At 34.3% G+C, this 17,113-nt stretch overlaps 1 protein-coding gene across 1 annotated transcript in view; it reads left to right on the top strand.

Moving 5' to 3' along the window:
- Positions 1-13,594, top strand: part of LOC136030713 (uncharacterized) — a 239,685-nt gene extending 226,091 nt beyond the window's left edge. The window contains exon 8 of the mRNA XM_065709785.1: positions 13,566-13,594. Within this exon, the coding sequence (XP_065565857.1) occupies positions 13,566-13,594 (29 nt within the window). The remainder of the gene's footprint in view (positions 1-13,565) is intronic.
- Positions 13,595-17,113: the final 3,519 nt, after the last annotated feature.

Here is a 17,113-nt window from a genome sequence, read left to right as displayed (position 1 = left end):
ATAAGATTTACCCCAAGAGCAAGGAATTTTGCAAGCCCCCTTTTGTATATTTCTTGGAACTTTAACTTTTCCATTATTTAGCCATGAGCTTATAGTTTGTCCTGATTTAAAAGCTGTTTTTATATTATGTTTTTTTTTAATTCTCCTTAATTTCTGTGATAATATTGGAATATATAGCAAAATTATGTAATTTGTTTTTTGAGTTGACCCATTTTCTTCTAATATTACAGGTTCCATGAACTTTTTTTCCTTTTTTCAATTATTTGAGAAATCATATTTTCGGGATATCCTTTTTCTACTAGAATATCCTTATTAAAACTTTATTCACTGCTCATGTATTCTGTTGAAGCTAATTTTAACACTCTATCAACTAAAGAAATAACTACCCCCCTTTTTACTTGGATTAAATAAAAAAACTAGTTTTTTAACTGAAAGTAAGGAGCGACATTAAAACTTAAAACGAACAGAAATTACTCCGTGTATGAAAGGGGCTGTTCCCTCCTCAATGTCCCCCTCTTTACGCTAAAGTTTGACTCTTTCTATCATTTGTGCTTTATAAAACAGTAAATAACTTTACTGGGTTATTGCGTTAAGAGCGGGACGTTGAGGAGGGAACAGCCCCTTTCATACACCGTGTAATTTCTATTCGTTTTAAGTTTTAATGTCGCTCCTTACTTTCAGTTAATTTTTTTTTTAATTTAATTTCTGAACGTTTTTGAATTAATGCATGTTTGATTTTGGCTCTAGGCAAATGAATAATAAAAAAAAAATTGTGTATTTTGTTTTGTTAAATGGCTTTCTCTTAGTTTTCATCAGACGATTTTGAGAATAAGGGTGGGGGAAGAGGCCTAGTTGCCCTCCAGTTTTTCGGTTACTTAAAAAGGCAACTAGAATTTTCAATTTTTAACAAATGTTTTTATTAGTAAAAAACATACGTAGCTTACAAATTAACTTACGTAACGAAATTCTATATTCGTATATATATATATATATATATATATATATATATATATATATATATATATATATATATATATATATATATATATATATATATATATATTTATCATTCTATATCATTGTTTTTTTAAATAGTGCTAGAAAATCCTGACCCTTCATGGAATTTCTCTTCTCCCATGACAAATTCCTCCCAGCGAAGATCCTCGTATGTAGCCCCCTCTCCTCAATCCCCCTTTCTAACCAAAAAGTCCCCCTGAAATGGTCTGTACACTTCCAAATAACCATTACTGTAAGTAAACACAGGTCAAAGTTTGTGACTTTCAGCCCCCCCTTGGGGACTCTGAGGGAGTAAGTCAGCCTTAAAGACATAGTTACTATGTTTTCCAACTATGTTGAACCAAATGGCTATCTCAAAATTTTAATCCGTTGACTCTGGGAAAAAAATGAGCGTGAGAGGGGGCCTAGTTGCCCTCCAGTTTTTTTAGTCACTTAAAAGGGCACTAGAACTTTTGATTTCCGTTAGAATGAGCCTTCTCGCGACCTTCTAGGACCACATGGTCGATACGATCACCCCTGGAAAAAAAACAAATACACACGCACCCGTGAATTTTGTACAGCAGGGTTCGCTGGTACGGTGAATGTGATGGTGTGATTTTCGTTAAGATCCTATAAATTTAAGGGTGTGTTTCCTCCGATTTTCCAAATAAGGCACATTTTCTCGGGCTCTTAACTTTTGATGAGTAAGACTAAATTTAATGAAACCTATATATCTAAAATCAGCATAAAAATCTGATTCTTTCGGTGTATCTATTAATATAAAAATTCCGTTTTTTTTTTAGTTTCGTTTACTATTGAGCCGGGTCGCTCCTTACTACAGTTCGTTACCACGAACTGTTTGATTGGGTGATTTGATGCGAAAGACAAATAACGGTTGTTGTTAGTTAGTTTACGGTAAATTGAAAAAGCTAGTTCATTATTATTTCTATCAATCCAAATGTCCAGAAACGGTAACTTATTCTCTGTTTCGTTTTCAATTGTAAAAACTAACTCCTCTTCCAAATTATTTAAATGTTCCAGAAAACATTCAATTTATGATTGCCCATTATTCCAAATAGCTAAAACATCATCCATATATCTGCCCCAAAATTTAGGTTTTAAGAAATATGTGTAAATAGCTAAAGTTTCTACATACTCTACATAAATATTTGCTAACAGCGGACTTAAAGGTCCACCCATTGTTAATCCTCTAATTTGATGGTAAAAGTTATCTCTAAATTTGAAATAATTAGTATACCTGCTAGTTATTTTAACTAAATTTGATATAGTTTCAATCTCAATGCCTAAAGATAATTCTTCTATCTCATTTTTATGTTCATCAAGTTTTTTCGATAAAACAAATACAGATCTATCGAAAGGTATGTACGTATACATTGATTTTATATCAAAACTAAAAGTCTAGATTCATTTGATATTTCAATACTTTTAAGTTTATCTTTTAAAAATTCTGAGTTTTTATATACGATTTTTGGAGATATAATCAAGGTTTAAGCGTCTTTGCTATCCATTTTTTAATTTTTTTCTGTTGGTGAGTTCCTTGTTGATACTATAGGTCTTAGAGGAATGCCTGTTTTATGTATTTTTGGAAAACCAATATATTCTTGGGCAAATTGATCACCTCGGAAAGAACTTATAATACATCTGTGGTGTGATGCTTCGATTATTTCTTAGGCCGTCTAAGTACTTTCTTAATTTTGCAACATACGATTTAGTTGGGTCTGAGTTAATTTTTTTGTATGTTGAAATATCCTTTAGAATTGTTTCTATTTCACTATCATAATCATCTTTTTTCTAGGATTGCTACCGTATTGCTCTTATCAGCTTTCGTTATTATTAGAAAATCATCTTTTTTTTAAATCTTTCAAAATTTTTGTATCTTTGTTCTTAAGGTTTTCTTGAAAATTGCCAAAATCTTTATAATATTAGCGACACCCAGTCTTAAATCCTCTATATTATTAACATCTTTTGAAAACGCATGAATCCCTGTCTCAATATTTGAAATTATTTCTTCTACCAGTATTTTTTTTTAGGATTTTTTCTAAATTTTATACCTTTTTCAAGGATTTCCTTTTGTTCTTTGATTAACTTCTTTTTGCTTAAATTAATCACACCTGGCCCTGGGAAATGTTTAGGTTCATACGTTGATATATTTTTTCCTTCATGTTTCCTTTTTAATTGCAAAAATTTTTGGTTTAACCTTTCCCTCGATAACCTTAACACATGTTCAAAGAACTTTTTAAAATTGACATAATTTGTTGGAAATCATACGCATTAACGGACACGCAAAGGATATTTTTCTAAAAATCAATTTCTTTTATTTTTTGTTATCTTTGGAAACCTTTATCTTTAAACAAATGGTTTAAATTTAGTAAATTTACCTTTCTCGTGTGATTAGTCTCATTATATGTATTTAAATAATACTTGAAACGAAACGATTTTGGAATTATCTTCATTACTTTGCACTTTTCTAAAAACCTTTGTTGTGTAATTATATTGGCACGTTTTTTTTGCTAAATTCAAAAGTACTAAAATTGAATTGGTCTTTTGTCACCCGTAGGCTAGACGTAAATAATTTCTTAGACCACACTGCTTTTCCATTTACAAAAAATTATACGCTTTTGACAGATACGCTTTGACAATCATACGCATTGACAGACCCGCATTTTTTTTGTGATGTCTTAAAAAAGTCTTAATTGTCGGTTGTAATTTTTTTTTTCGTTGAGAAAGGCTCCCGGACGTGAGGCCGAAATATTCGGAGTATTTTTATTTTTTAGTTAAAGTGTAGTTTTTATATTTTATTTTTGTTCACTGCTGTGTCGAAATTAAAACCTGTTTTTTCTTTGCTTAATTTTTCATATTGGCCAAATTGTTCTTAAGGAGTAATCCTTTAGTCCTTGTCTTCATTATGTCTTTTTCAGACGAAGTCGGTTGAGACATAATGAAGTCGGTTTGATCGTCGTAAAATAAACTTTTCTGAAAAATCACTTTAAATGTGCCTGATTTGCCTTTTGAGCCATAAAAAGTACCAAAGAAAACTGAGGTTGCCCTAAAAACTAACAGAGTACGAGTGACAATTCCAGAAAAAGCCAATATGATAACACGGTCTAATGTAATTCACTGTTTAGATCCCGTCTATCAAACAGTTCGTGGTAACGAACTATTGCAAGGAGCGACCCGGCTCAATAGTAAACCAAACTCTAAAAAACGGAATTTTGATACTAATAGATACATCAAAAGAATTGTATTTTTATGCTAATTTTAAATATATAAGTTTCATCAAATTTAGTCTTACTCATCAAAAGTTATGAGCAAATAGAAGTCTGTTTTGAAAAATGGGAGAAACACCCCCTAAAAGTCATAGGATCTTAACGAAAATCACACCATCGCATTCAACGTATCAGAAAACCCTACTTTGAAGTTTCTAGCTCTTATCTAAAAAAATGTGGAACTTAGTATTTTTAGCCAGAAGACCGATCACAGGTGCGTGTTTATTTGTTTTTTCCCCAGGGCTGATTGTATCAACCAAGGGGTCCTAGAATGTCGCGAGAGGGCTCATTTTAACGGAAATTAGAAGTTGTAGTGTCGTTTTTAAGTGACCAAAAAATTTGAGAATACCTAGGCCCTCTCCCATGCTCATTTTTTCCCAAAGTCAACGGATCAAAATTTTGAGATGTCAATTTTGCTCAGCATAGTCGAAAAACATAATAACAATAATACTCCCCTACAGTTGCTGGGGGAGGGGCTGCAAGTTACACACTTTGGCCGGTGTTTATATTCAGTAATGGTTATTTGGAAGTGTACAGACCTTTTCAGAGGGATTTTTTGGTTGGGGAGGGGTTTAAGGGAGGGGGATACGTGGGAGGATCTTCCCTTGGAGGAGTTTTTCATGGGCGATGAGAAATTTCATGAAGGGGGCGAAGGATTTTCTAACACTTTAAAAAAAAAATGAAAAATGAATATGAAAAAGTTTTTTTTCGCTGAAAGTAAGGACCAAAATTAAAACTTAAAACGAACAGATATTATTACGCATATAGGGGTTTCATCTCTTCCTAAATACCTCGCTCTTTACGCTAAAGTCTTTTTCGTAATTTCAACTATTTATTCTATAGTCTTTGTGATTCAGGGGTTAATCTTAAAGAATTAGGACAAAATTGAAGCTTTAGTGTAAAGAGCGAAGTATTAACGAGGGGGCAAACCCTCTCATATACATAATAAAAATATACGAATATAGAAGTTCGTTACGTAAGTTAATTTGTAAGTTACATATATTTTTTACTAATAAAACTTTCGTTAAAAAATAAAAATTCTAGTTGTCTTTTTAAGTGACGAAAAAAATGGAGGACGACAAGGCCTCCTCCCCCCCCCCTCTTTTTCTCAAAATCGTGCTGATAAAAACTAAGAGAAAGCCATTTAGCAAAAAAAAAATAATACGCAAATTTCATTTTAATTATTCATTTGCGAAGAGCCAAAATCAAACATGTATTAATTCAAAAATGGTTCAGAAATTAAATAAAAGAAAACAAGTTTTTTTTAACTGGACTTCGTCTTAAGGAGCACAGGAAAGGCAATTGGAGACCACAGAATCAAATGGGGAGGAAAAACACTCCTGGACTTATATTATGCTGATGATTTAAGCATATTAGATGAAAATGTGAGCAAAATGAATGAATTTTTAGAGGTTTTGCAAGTTCAGGGTGCTAAAATTGGCTTTAAAATTAATTTTAAGAAGACTAAGTCACTAAGGCTAGAAATAAGTGAAGATGAACAGGTGACATTAGGTAACATTAGGTGACATTAGGTAGCATTATTAGTAAAGATGTTGGAAGCATTGAAGATGTTAAAAGTAGAATAACTAAGGCTCAGGGTGTTTTTTCACAGTTAAAAAAAGTTTGCAAGAATAGAAAGATAAGTCTGCAAACCAAGATTAGAATATCGGAAGCTACAGTGATGACAGTGGTCAAATATGACTCTGAACCATGGGCGCTCCGAAAAGCAGATGAAAATTCACTAGATGTTTTCCAGAGAAATTGCCTACGGCTTGTTCTGGGTACCTGGCTGACTAACCGTATTTCAAACAGTAGGTTGTACGAAAAATGTGGTTCAATCCCACTTTCTAGCGCTATAATGAAAGAAAGGTTGTGATGGCTAGGCCACGTTCTACGGATGAAGGATGACAGATTACCGAAGATTGTCCTTTTTGGCCAACCGTCTGAGGCTAGTCCTTGCTTTTCAGGTTGTCCTTGTTTGGGTTGGGAGGCAGTCATAAATAAAGATTTAAAGTAAATGGGAACTTCCTGGGAGGTTGTAAAGATGGAGGCTTTAAATAGATTAGGCTGGAGGAGGAGCGTGCATAGATGTTTTGGCCTCAGGTGGCTTGGTGCTGCAGTGAGTTAGTAGTAGTAGTAGTATCAAACAGTTCGTGGTAACGAACTGTAGTAAGGAGCGACCCGGCTCAATAGTAACCAAAACTCTAAAAAATGTAATTTTGATACCAATACCTACATCAAAAGAATTGCATTTTAATGCTGATTTTAAATATATAAGTTTCATCAAGTTTAGTCTTACCCATCAAAAGTTACAAGCCTGAGAAAATTTGCGTTATTTTAGAAAAGAGGGGGAAACGCCCGCTAGAAGTCATAGAATCTTGACGAAAATCACACCATTAGATTCAGCGTATCACAGAACCCTACTGTAGAAGTTTCAAACTCCTATCTACAAAAATGTGGAATTTTGTATTTTTTGCCAGAAGGCAGATCACGGATGCGTGTTTATTTGTTTTTTTGTTTTGTTTTTTTTTTCCCCAGGGGTGATCGTATCGACCCAGTTGTCCTAGAATTTTACAAGAGGGCTCATTCTAACGGAAATGAAGTGCCCTTTTTAAGTGACCAAAAAAATTGGAGGGCACCTAGGCCCCCTCCCACTCTAATTATTTTACCAAAGTCAACGAATCAAAATTCTGAGATAGCCATTTTATTCAGCGTAGTCGAAAAACCTTATAACTATGTCTTTGGGGACGACTTACTCCCCCACAGTCCCCGTGGGAGGGGCAACAAGTTACAAACTTTGACCAGTGCTTGCATATAGTAATGGTTATTGGGAAGTGTACAGGCGTTTTCAGGAGGATTTTTTTTTGGTTGGGGGAGGGGTTGAGAAGAGGGGGATATTCTGGGGGAACTTTCCATCGATAGTTTGTCATGGGAGAAGAAAATCTCCATGAAGGGAGCGCAGGATTTACTAGCATTATTTAAAAAAAAAACAATGAAAAAATAAATATGAAAAAGTTCTTTCAGCTGGAAGTAAGGAGCAGCATTAAAGCTTAAAACAAACAGAAATTATTACCCATTTGAGGGGTTCACCTCCTTCTAATACCTTGCTCTTTATGCTAAAGTATTTTTAGTAATTTCAACTATTTATTCTACGGCTTTTGTGATTCTGGGGTCATTCTTAATGAATTGGGACAAAATTTAAGCTTTAGTGTAAAGAGCGAGGACCTGACAAGGGGGCGAACTCCCTCATATATGTAATAAAAATATGAGAATACAAAAGTTCTTTACGTAAGCTAATTTATAAGTTACGTAGATCTTTTACTAATAAAAATATTCGTAAAAAAGTAAAAATTCTAGTTGCCTTTTTAATTAACCAAAAAATTGGAGGGCAACTAGGCTTCCTCCCCCGCTCTTTTTTTCTCAAAATCATTCGATCAAAATTATGAGAAAGACATTTAGCCAAAAAAAATGCAAATTTTGTTTTAATTATTCCTCTGCGGAGAGCCAAAATCAAAACATGCATTGATTCAAAAACGTCCAGAAATTAAATAAAAAAAACAAGTTTTTTAACTAAAAGTAAGGAGCGACATTAAAACTTAAAACGACCAGAAATTACTTCGTATATGAAAGAGGCTGCTTCCTCATCAACGCCCCGCTCTTTACGCTAAAGTTTTTTACTGTTTTAAAAAGAAGAATTGAGAGAAAGAGTCAAACTTTAGCGTAAAGAGCGGGGCGTTGATGAGGAAGAAGCCTCTTTCATATACGAAGTAATTTCTGGTCGTTTTAAGTTTTAATGTCACTCCTTACTTTTAGTTAAAAAAACTTGTTTTTTTTATTTAATAATAGTAAAGAGCGGGACGTTGAGGAAGGAACAGTCCCTTTCATACATGGAGTAGTTTCTGTTCATTTTAAGTTTTGATGTCGCTACTTACTTTCAGTTAAAAAATACTTGTTTTTTATTTAATAATAAAATAAAACAAGTTGAAATTAATTAATTGAAGAGCTAAAAATAAAACTTGAAGCGGTGACTCAAAAACACAGAGTGAAAGAAGTATTGAAACAAAGCAACTATCAAATATTTTCATTAGATAGAAACATTGTCTTCCTCTTTTGGTGTCCCTTGATTGTTTTGTGGCCTTAATATATTCTAGTGTTCATCCTATCTCAGGCTTTTAGCACTATACAGCATATCTATTCAAAATAAAAAGGAAAATTTTCATTTTTTCCTATTTTTGATCAACATTAGATACGAGGATATATTCCCTACTTTGCCGATTGGTAACGTCTGAAAGACTCTTTTTTCTCAAATTCAAAGCCTAATGTTACTGAAAAATTCAAAATTTAAAGTGCGATCAAAGTTCAAATACAACTAGTTTAAACTAATGATTTTAACTTAAACTGTTTTTTTTTTGTTTTTTGTTTTTTAGTAGGCCTAGTAGTTTTTGAACCTTGACTTTGAATTTTTCAGATCCCACAAAATTTAGCGTTATTATTCGCATAATTCGATTGTTATTATTATTTCATCTGAAACATTCTTTCAAGCTGATTGAGAACGAATTTATTTCATATCAAAAGTCGCCATTTTCACGAAGAAAATTCATAATTATGACAAAAAGAAAATTCACAATGGGCATTTTTAAAATAGGGATTATTCCTGTAAAAGCTTTTGAAGGTTTTATTTAAGTTACAGTTTCAGAAATCAGTTTACCGTTTGAAAACACACTACAAGAATTATAAAGCAAAATAAAATAGAAAACAATAGAAACAGAATTAAGTACAGTAAAACCCGAGAAAAAAGGCCTCGGCCCACAAATCCAGGAAAATTTGGTACTCATTGTTGATTGTCAAAGCAGCAAGCAAGATAAAATGGAAATCTCAGTATTTTAATTGAATTAACTGAGATTTTATTCGACTATATATTAAAAAAAAAAATGGAAAACCATGAAATCCAGTTTTCAATGAACTGGCCTCCATATGCACTTGTGCAGTATTTGGTTGTAGTGGGCATAAAGTTAAAAAAAAAGAAATATATGAAAAATTAGCAGTAAAATCAACACCAAACAGCTTGGAAAAATTTAGAAAATAGATAAGATATGTTTCCAAACAATAAAAAAAAATCACAAAACAAATATAATGCGCTGATCCCCACAAATACTCCATGGCCTGTAAAGGAGGGGAAATAACCACATGAATGAACGCAGGAATAATATTTCCCACTAAAAAGATAAAATGTCACTAACGCAATAATAAAATAAAGACAACAACAACAAAAAAGGTTAAAGAATAAAGATCTTCCAGAGCCATTGATGGTCAATAGGGCGTCGAATCGACGTTTCAGTTGCTAGGTGTTTTTTTTTTCAGGGACAAGAAGCAAGCTTGTCGCCCAACCTTGTTGCGACGGGGATCGAACCCTGGGCCCCATATTGCCAAGCAGAGCATCAATCCACTGTGCTACAACAGGCTACAACAACAAAAACACACACAACAACAACAACAAACAACAACAAAAATGTACCAAATAAGAAACGCACAAATGTATACAAGCAGAACAACAAATGGACACTAAAATCGCAAAGCGTCACAGAGTTCAGTTTCCGTTAAAATCATATAAAACTCCTCTAGTCTCTTTCGAATAGACCTGTACAGATACCATTTTTTATATTGGTTGCTAATAGCTGCGTTACGTTTCCAAAGAGGTACGCACAAAAGGAATTTACAAAAACGGTAGTAACAAGAACGCAATTTACGTTTATTCTTATCTGATAAGAGAATCCAGAAAAGCAGTGATCGCCAACACGTGTGGTGTAACCATCACCAAAAAAAGCTGGGTCCGAATCAATTGACTATATATGAAGCTTTCGAAGATACAAATATTCCGTGAGTTTTTCGGACTTTACTAGCAATATCATCTATTAAAAACAGACGCATTGGTTTAACTTTTCAATCCACAGGTGGACAAAGATGCTCTATATTTGAAGAAGATTTTATTATCTTGACACAAAGTTTTACTTCTCAGGTAGGAAAACTTCCTTTACGATTAAAGACAATAAACTCTGTTTTAGTTTCGTTGAAAGACAGACCGATTTTCTTATTTGAGCTTTTCAACGCTACAAAACTCTCTTCAAAACAGGAAAAAGAACGACTTAAATACAAAATATTGTCGGCATAGTTCAACAAATACAGTTTTTGGTCCAGGTAAGAAAACTTGGTTAAACCACATGCTGAGCCTCAACTACACTGCTGTTGAAAAGAAGTGATGAAGAGATCCTTGACAAATCCATTTTTGAACTGGGATAATGGTAGAAGAAGTCTTTTTCCAACTTGGTAGGCTAAACTTAATCTCCACTGCAAGTTTTCGGTACAAATTATGGAACATAAGGACTACCGACTTGTCAAGACCGCGTCAAGACTACCGACTCATCTTACATATGCTCTCAATAGCAGATGACTATTAAGACCGGAGTAGAATGCTTGACTTACATTTCAAACCTGCAATAACGATAGATTTAACAATTCGATAACACACCAGAAGGATATTATACACAGGATGGTGCACATTGCTGTCTACTACAGCCCTTTTTTTATTGCTGTAACAGCAACCCAAACTGGTTGCTGGGTGAGTAGCACACTCGGTCTTTATCATCAAAAACTACTGTTTCAAAATTTTGAAGAGAATCGAAGCAACAGTAGTTGACCAATGCAAACTACACAGAGATGGGTTTTTTACCTTTTTAATAGCTGGTGAGTGATGAAATTAATACCAAACAATTTGGGCATTATGTCATGCGAGAATATTATTTGGTACATTAAAGTTAAGCGCTCAAACAGCATCAGACTGCCATTCAATAGATGCAAGCCACAAATATAATTAACTCCTTTTTGAGCAATATTTTTTTCTTACTTTGTTAATAGCATTACAGACACTCGAGAAGGCTTCTACAAGGCCTGGACTTTTAATAGATCCTGAGAGCATTTTATCTAGTTCCTTTTCAAAAGTCTGTTCAAGCTGTGGACCAGATGCAAAAAACTCGGGAGTTCAATAGTTACTCGACTCTTCCTTCAAAGGCTTAGATGGGCAGGATCCGAATACTTAATACGTCTATTATTTTTCACAAACTTTCAAACCAGGAAGGGTTTATTTTGATTCGAGCACTATTTTCTTTTATAATATGAGCCCGGGGTTTTGCGAATTTGTGTTTCGTGGAATCTGATTTTATTCACTCTGCCCACTTTATGCCTACCATCACACAACAGCTAAGACCAAAACCGAGACCGATGGCAGCCTTTACTAAGCTTGGAGTTTTCGTTCTAACTTCATATTTCTGTTCCGATCTAAGTTTTTCTAGCAGATAGAGCCACCATTTCTGCCACCATCGACGTGTGTATAATTTCACAGCACTAGGTATTTAGTTATAAATGCTTGTCAAAATTACCTTAGTCCCAGCTAGTCTGAAATCGGTGATAAGGCACTTTAATTTTCGACAATATGTTATCAAAAACTAAATGGCAAGTCCTTAGCCCTTAGGTCCCAACCCTCCTCGTTGGAAGTCACTCCTTTTTGGGGCCACTGCTTTTGCTAGCTCACGCGCAAAGGATCTGTATATTATTCTATCAGGTGCAGTACGTGACAACTAGGCTAAATTCACGCTGTCAAAATTGAATTTCTATATCCAGAACATTCGTGGTCTGCCTCGTGGACGGAGACCATGCAGAGATCCTTCAAGTGCGATTTTAAGAAGTCGACTTGGCTCCATTCACTTGACGTGGCCAAACCAACACAGTTGCCGTTTCATGATCTACTGAGAGCGGTTTCACTCGACTGGAGCCGTTGGCGTGCTTCGGTTTTTGTGATGCGGTCAGTGTATTTGATTCTAGCTATGTGCATCGACATCAAGTTTTTTTTTCACTCCTGTTTCCAAACTCAGCAACTAAGATCCATTAGTCGAGCAATAGGATTATCTAAACCAACACAAAAGATATTTGAAACCGGTAGATGGTCAGAAACACTGATTGAATTGTTAACACGGGAAGAGCGGTTAATCACATTCGGTCTCATCGAAAGAAAAAGATCAAGATTGAATGTAGACCCACTGTTATGCGCATATGTAAATAACAGATCGTTGTTAACCGTGATTTGATAACCGTGTATTAACTGTGTGTTGGTTATGTTGTGATCTGTAATGGAGTATAAATTATTACTTGTTACTGCCTTGTGTATACAAAACTGGAGTTTTTCTTAGCATTTTGAAAAAGATGTGTTTGTGTTTTGGTTTTATATGTAAAGAAAAATAAATAGCTGAAAAATAGTTCATTTGAGGACAGCAACTAAGAAGCTCTGTCCTGGAGCTTTTTCTCCAGGACAATTTTTTTCTCCAGGACAGCTTTTTCTGTCCTGGAAAATGGAGTTTTTCTTGGCATTTTGAAAAAGATGTGTTTGTGTTTTGTGAATAAAAATCACTGTCCTGGAGCTATTGCTACCGCTAGGATTACAGTTCATATCTCCTGCAACGATAGCATTAAGGTCTTGTTTCTGTGCTTCTGACACAGAGCTTTCAACCTTATTTCCAGCTATGTTGAACTCACTCTGAGTATAAGCCATGGTTGTCAATTAGCATAAATTTAAAAACACACCAGCGTCTAAGAGTTGAACAAACATAAAGAAATCAGAGGATGAAATTGGTTTGGGCATACGTTCGGAACGAATAGGTTGAGCTAAACATTTAGAGAGTCTTCTTTTACCACTCGACAATCCAGGCATACTTCACCTCAACCATCAAGTTGTAGCAGGGCTAGTCCTTCTTTCGATAGGAAATGCTTCTGTAGACGAAGCACATCACAATTAGCCACGAGGTGAAACAAAGAGAGGTTTATTATTGATCACTGCACCTCATTTGGCGACTCAGAGACTGACTTATTTTAATATTTTCTGGGCTATAGGGCACTTATATACATAGCAGGGGTGGTCCGTTTTACCACATAGTGTATGTGTCACGACTAGGTAACGGGAACTGTCTCTAAAGTTCTTACATGGACCAGCGCACTGAATGCATTTCTCTGTATTAACACAGTCAGTAGAATTGTGGCCAAATGCTTTCCATCTGTAACATTGAGGGGTCAGGAACTTGTATTCTATAACGAGAAGCCGCTCAGAGCCTATCTTAGATGGACTGTCTATCACTTTTTGTAGGTGTTCATTGGTTTCAAACTTCAAGCGAAAAGGTCTGAATGATCGTATTTACGACACTTTTTTACAATTCTGTAGAAAACTCTGAATTTCGGCAGTTGACGTTTCTGAGGAGTACGCCAAATAGTACCAAAATACGAATTTTATTTTACTTTCTCATCTGCACGTTGATTAAAGTTAGCAATAGCCTTCGCATGTGTCATTGACCCGTAAATTGACCAGTAAATAACCAGTACGCCAAATAGTACCAAAATATGAATTTTATTTTACTTTCTCATCTGCACGTTGATTAAAGTTAGCAATAGCCTTCGCATGTGTCATTGACCAAATCATAAACCAGTAAATTAAACGAAGAAAAAGAAAGGGAGGGAAGGATATAGGACAAAGGATAGAAAGACAAAGATAGAGGGAAATATTTCAGCAGTTTACAAGAATATGCTTCAGCAAAATATGCTTAAGAAAATTTTAACTTTTATTTGAGCCTATTGTCATGATATCATGACGTCATTTGATATTTCTATTAAAAATATTTACAATACAAGTTTCTTGGGGAGCGTTCAATGCCTACCTCCACGCAACACTATGCGTCCAAAGTTAGTAGTAGAACTTTAGAGAGTTTTTTTGTCATTTAACACGGAGAAAAGGATATATACAACATGCCGAGATATAAGACAGATGTACAGGGATTAGCACCAATAGACTCGAAAGTTTGCCCTTGTAATTTATGTAAAGTCATCGCAAACGAGGATAGAAATGGGGTTAATGTCGATGTAGTTTGAATACGAGTTTACCTATGTTAGAGTCGATGATGAATCGGGTATTTTTTTGAGCATTTTTTTTTTTGCTTTAATAATTAACGTTTAATAATAAACGTTTAATATTTAACGTTGTTAAATAATTTAGTAACAACCAGGCATGCTTTATTGCATATACCCACTGAAATATTTAAATTATGCACAAGCATAATTGTCTTGTTATTCCTTAGTTTTAAGTTATGGGCTGTCAACTCAACAATTTCAATTTAATTAAGAACTTCTTTTGAGTTCAATTAATCCTTCCTGTTTTATCCTCCACAGGAAAATAACTTCTGTAGAATTTGTAATCTGCTGGGAGACGATCAATAACCTCAGCACTCATTATACTTACTTCTTTGTTGGGTAACTCTAAAATAAAATGTTGCTTCCTTCCATCGTAATTTCGATTTGTGAGGCAATTTCCAAATGCTTCATCAATTAAATTATTATTGAAAAATAAATCATCCGGTAATTCGATTTCATTAAAGTCATTTTTTGGAATATTTCTATTTCCCATTTTCAGGATTTACTTTAGGAATGATTCCTGTTCAAGACCGACAGGCATGTTTTGTTAACGAAATTTTCTAAGTCATATTTTGGAATATTTTTATTTCCCATTTTCAGGATTTACTTTTCGAATGATTCCTGTTCAAGATCGACAAGCATGTTTTTGTTAACGAAATTTTTTGAAGTCATTTTTTGGAATATTTCTATTTCCCATTTTCAGGATATACTTTCCAAATGATTCCTGTTCATGATCGACAGGGATGTTTTTGTTAACGAATTTTTTTTTGAAAATACTTCCGGAGATCGCTTTTATCAAAAAGTCGACTGTTTCACTATGGTTGTTTACGAGTTGAACAGCTAAGCACTGACGGAAATTGCGTCCGGTGACAGAAATTTTCCCTCCAAATGGCCAGCTTGGATTTGCAGTAGACCGCAACAGCTGATCCATATTTTGTAAAGCATACTTTGGTAACCTCGTTGCCCCATCAATAAGGAAACTATCAACTTGAGCTAGTTCTATACCTTTGACCGAACTAGGTTCATTGTTTAAAATTAAATTTGGTGAGTTTGAAACTTTCAGGCGAAATGTCTTGTGTATGCAACAGGTAAGGGGATTACAATACAAGCCATTCATTTTACTTTGCGATTTCGGCTACACAGCTATACAAGGTCTCATGCACAAAGGTTTTATTTGTACCAGCTGGCCCATCTATGAAAAGACACATAATTGGCTGCATGTAAAGTAATTTCCACAATTTAAGTCTGTTTTCCTTGCCTTATATTCGTTCTCCAGTAGCAGCTGACTCATCAGGATTTTGAACGCCCATATCTCAGTCATTGGGCTAATTTTTAATGTCGTCCATACCATATCGCTCTACCCAGAAACTAAAATTGCAACCTTCTGATGCTGTCTTATTTAACTTGAATTCAAAAATACGATAAGCACGTTTGATTTCGGCGGACTCAGATATACTATTTCTTCGTGCTTGCTGAATGAAACCTCGAGTCCAAAATATTAGACATATTCAGTGTTATCAGCTTATTTATTTTTTGTTTTGGTTAAATCAAAAACTATTCTAGGAAGCGAGTCAGAAGGAGAGTTTGGTTAGGACCAATATTCATCTTGTTCAGTCTACCGGTGATACATAGAAGTATCAGAAAATCTACTAATAATGCTAGTGTACAAGAAAATTATCATTATCGAGTAAAAGAGCAGGATTCCTCAACTAATTCCTCGATCATTAAAAATATTATTTTTGATGGAAATAAGTTCAAAAATGACACACCGACTGAAAGTTACTTGGTACCAAACATTGTGCACTATATACGTTACCAATCGGCAAAGTAGGGAATATATCCTCTTATCTAATGTTGATCAAAAATAGGAAAAATGCAAATTTTCCTTTTTATTTTGAATTGATATGCTGTATAGTGCTAAAAGCCTGAGATAGGATGAACACTAGAATATATTAAGGCCACAAAACAATCAAGGGACACCAAAAGAGGAAGACAATGTTTCTATCTAATGAAAATATTTGATAGTTGCTTTGTTTCAATACTTCTTTCACTCTGTATTTTTGAGTCACCGTTTCAAGTTTATTTTTAGCTCTTCAATTAATTATTAGCAACTAGTTTTATTTTATTATTAAATAAAAAACAAGTATTTTTTAACTGAAAGTAAGGAGCGACATCAAAACTTAAAATGAACAGAAAATACTTTGTGTTTGAAAGGGGCTGTTCCTTCCTCAACATCCTGCTCTTTACTACTACTACTACTACTACTACTACTACTACTACTACTACAACAATTACTACTAATACTACTACTACTACTACTACACCTACTACTACTACTACTAATAACTCACTGCAGCACCAAGCCGCCTGAGGCCAAAACAACTATGCACGCTCCTCCTCTGGCCTAATCTATTTAAAGCCTCCCTCTTTACAACCTCCCAGGAAGTTCCCATTTACTTTAAATCTTTATTTATGACTGCCTCCCAACCCAAACAAGGACGACCTGCTTTCCGTGCTTTCCGCAAATGAATAATTAAAATGAAATTTGCGTATTATTTTTTTTTTTTTGCTAAATGGCTTTCTCTTAGTGTTGATCAGCATGATTTTGAGAAAAAAGGGGGGGGGGTGTTACTTAAAAAGACAACTAGAACTTTTATTTTTTAACGAAAGTTTTTATTAGTAAAAAATATAACTTACAAATTAACTTACGTAAAGAACTTCTATATTCGTATATTTTTATTATGTATATGAGGGGGTTTGCCCCCACGTTAATACTTTGCTCTTTACACTAAAGCTTTATTTTTGTCCTAATTCTTTAAGATTAAGTC

This window comes from Artemia franciscana, chromosome 8 (genome assembly GCF_032884065.1).
Source record: "Artemia franciscana chromosome 8, ASM3288406v1, whole genome shotgun sequence".
Lineage (NCBI taxonomy): Eukaryota > Metazoa > Arthropoda > Branchiopoda > Anostraca > Artemiidae > Artemia > Artemia franciscana.
Note: the sequence above shows the minus strand (reverse complement) of the source record. Positions and strands in the feature narration are given on the sequence as shown.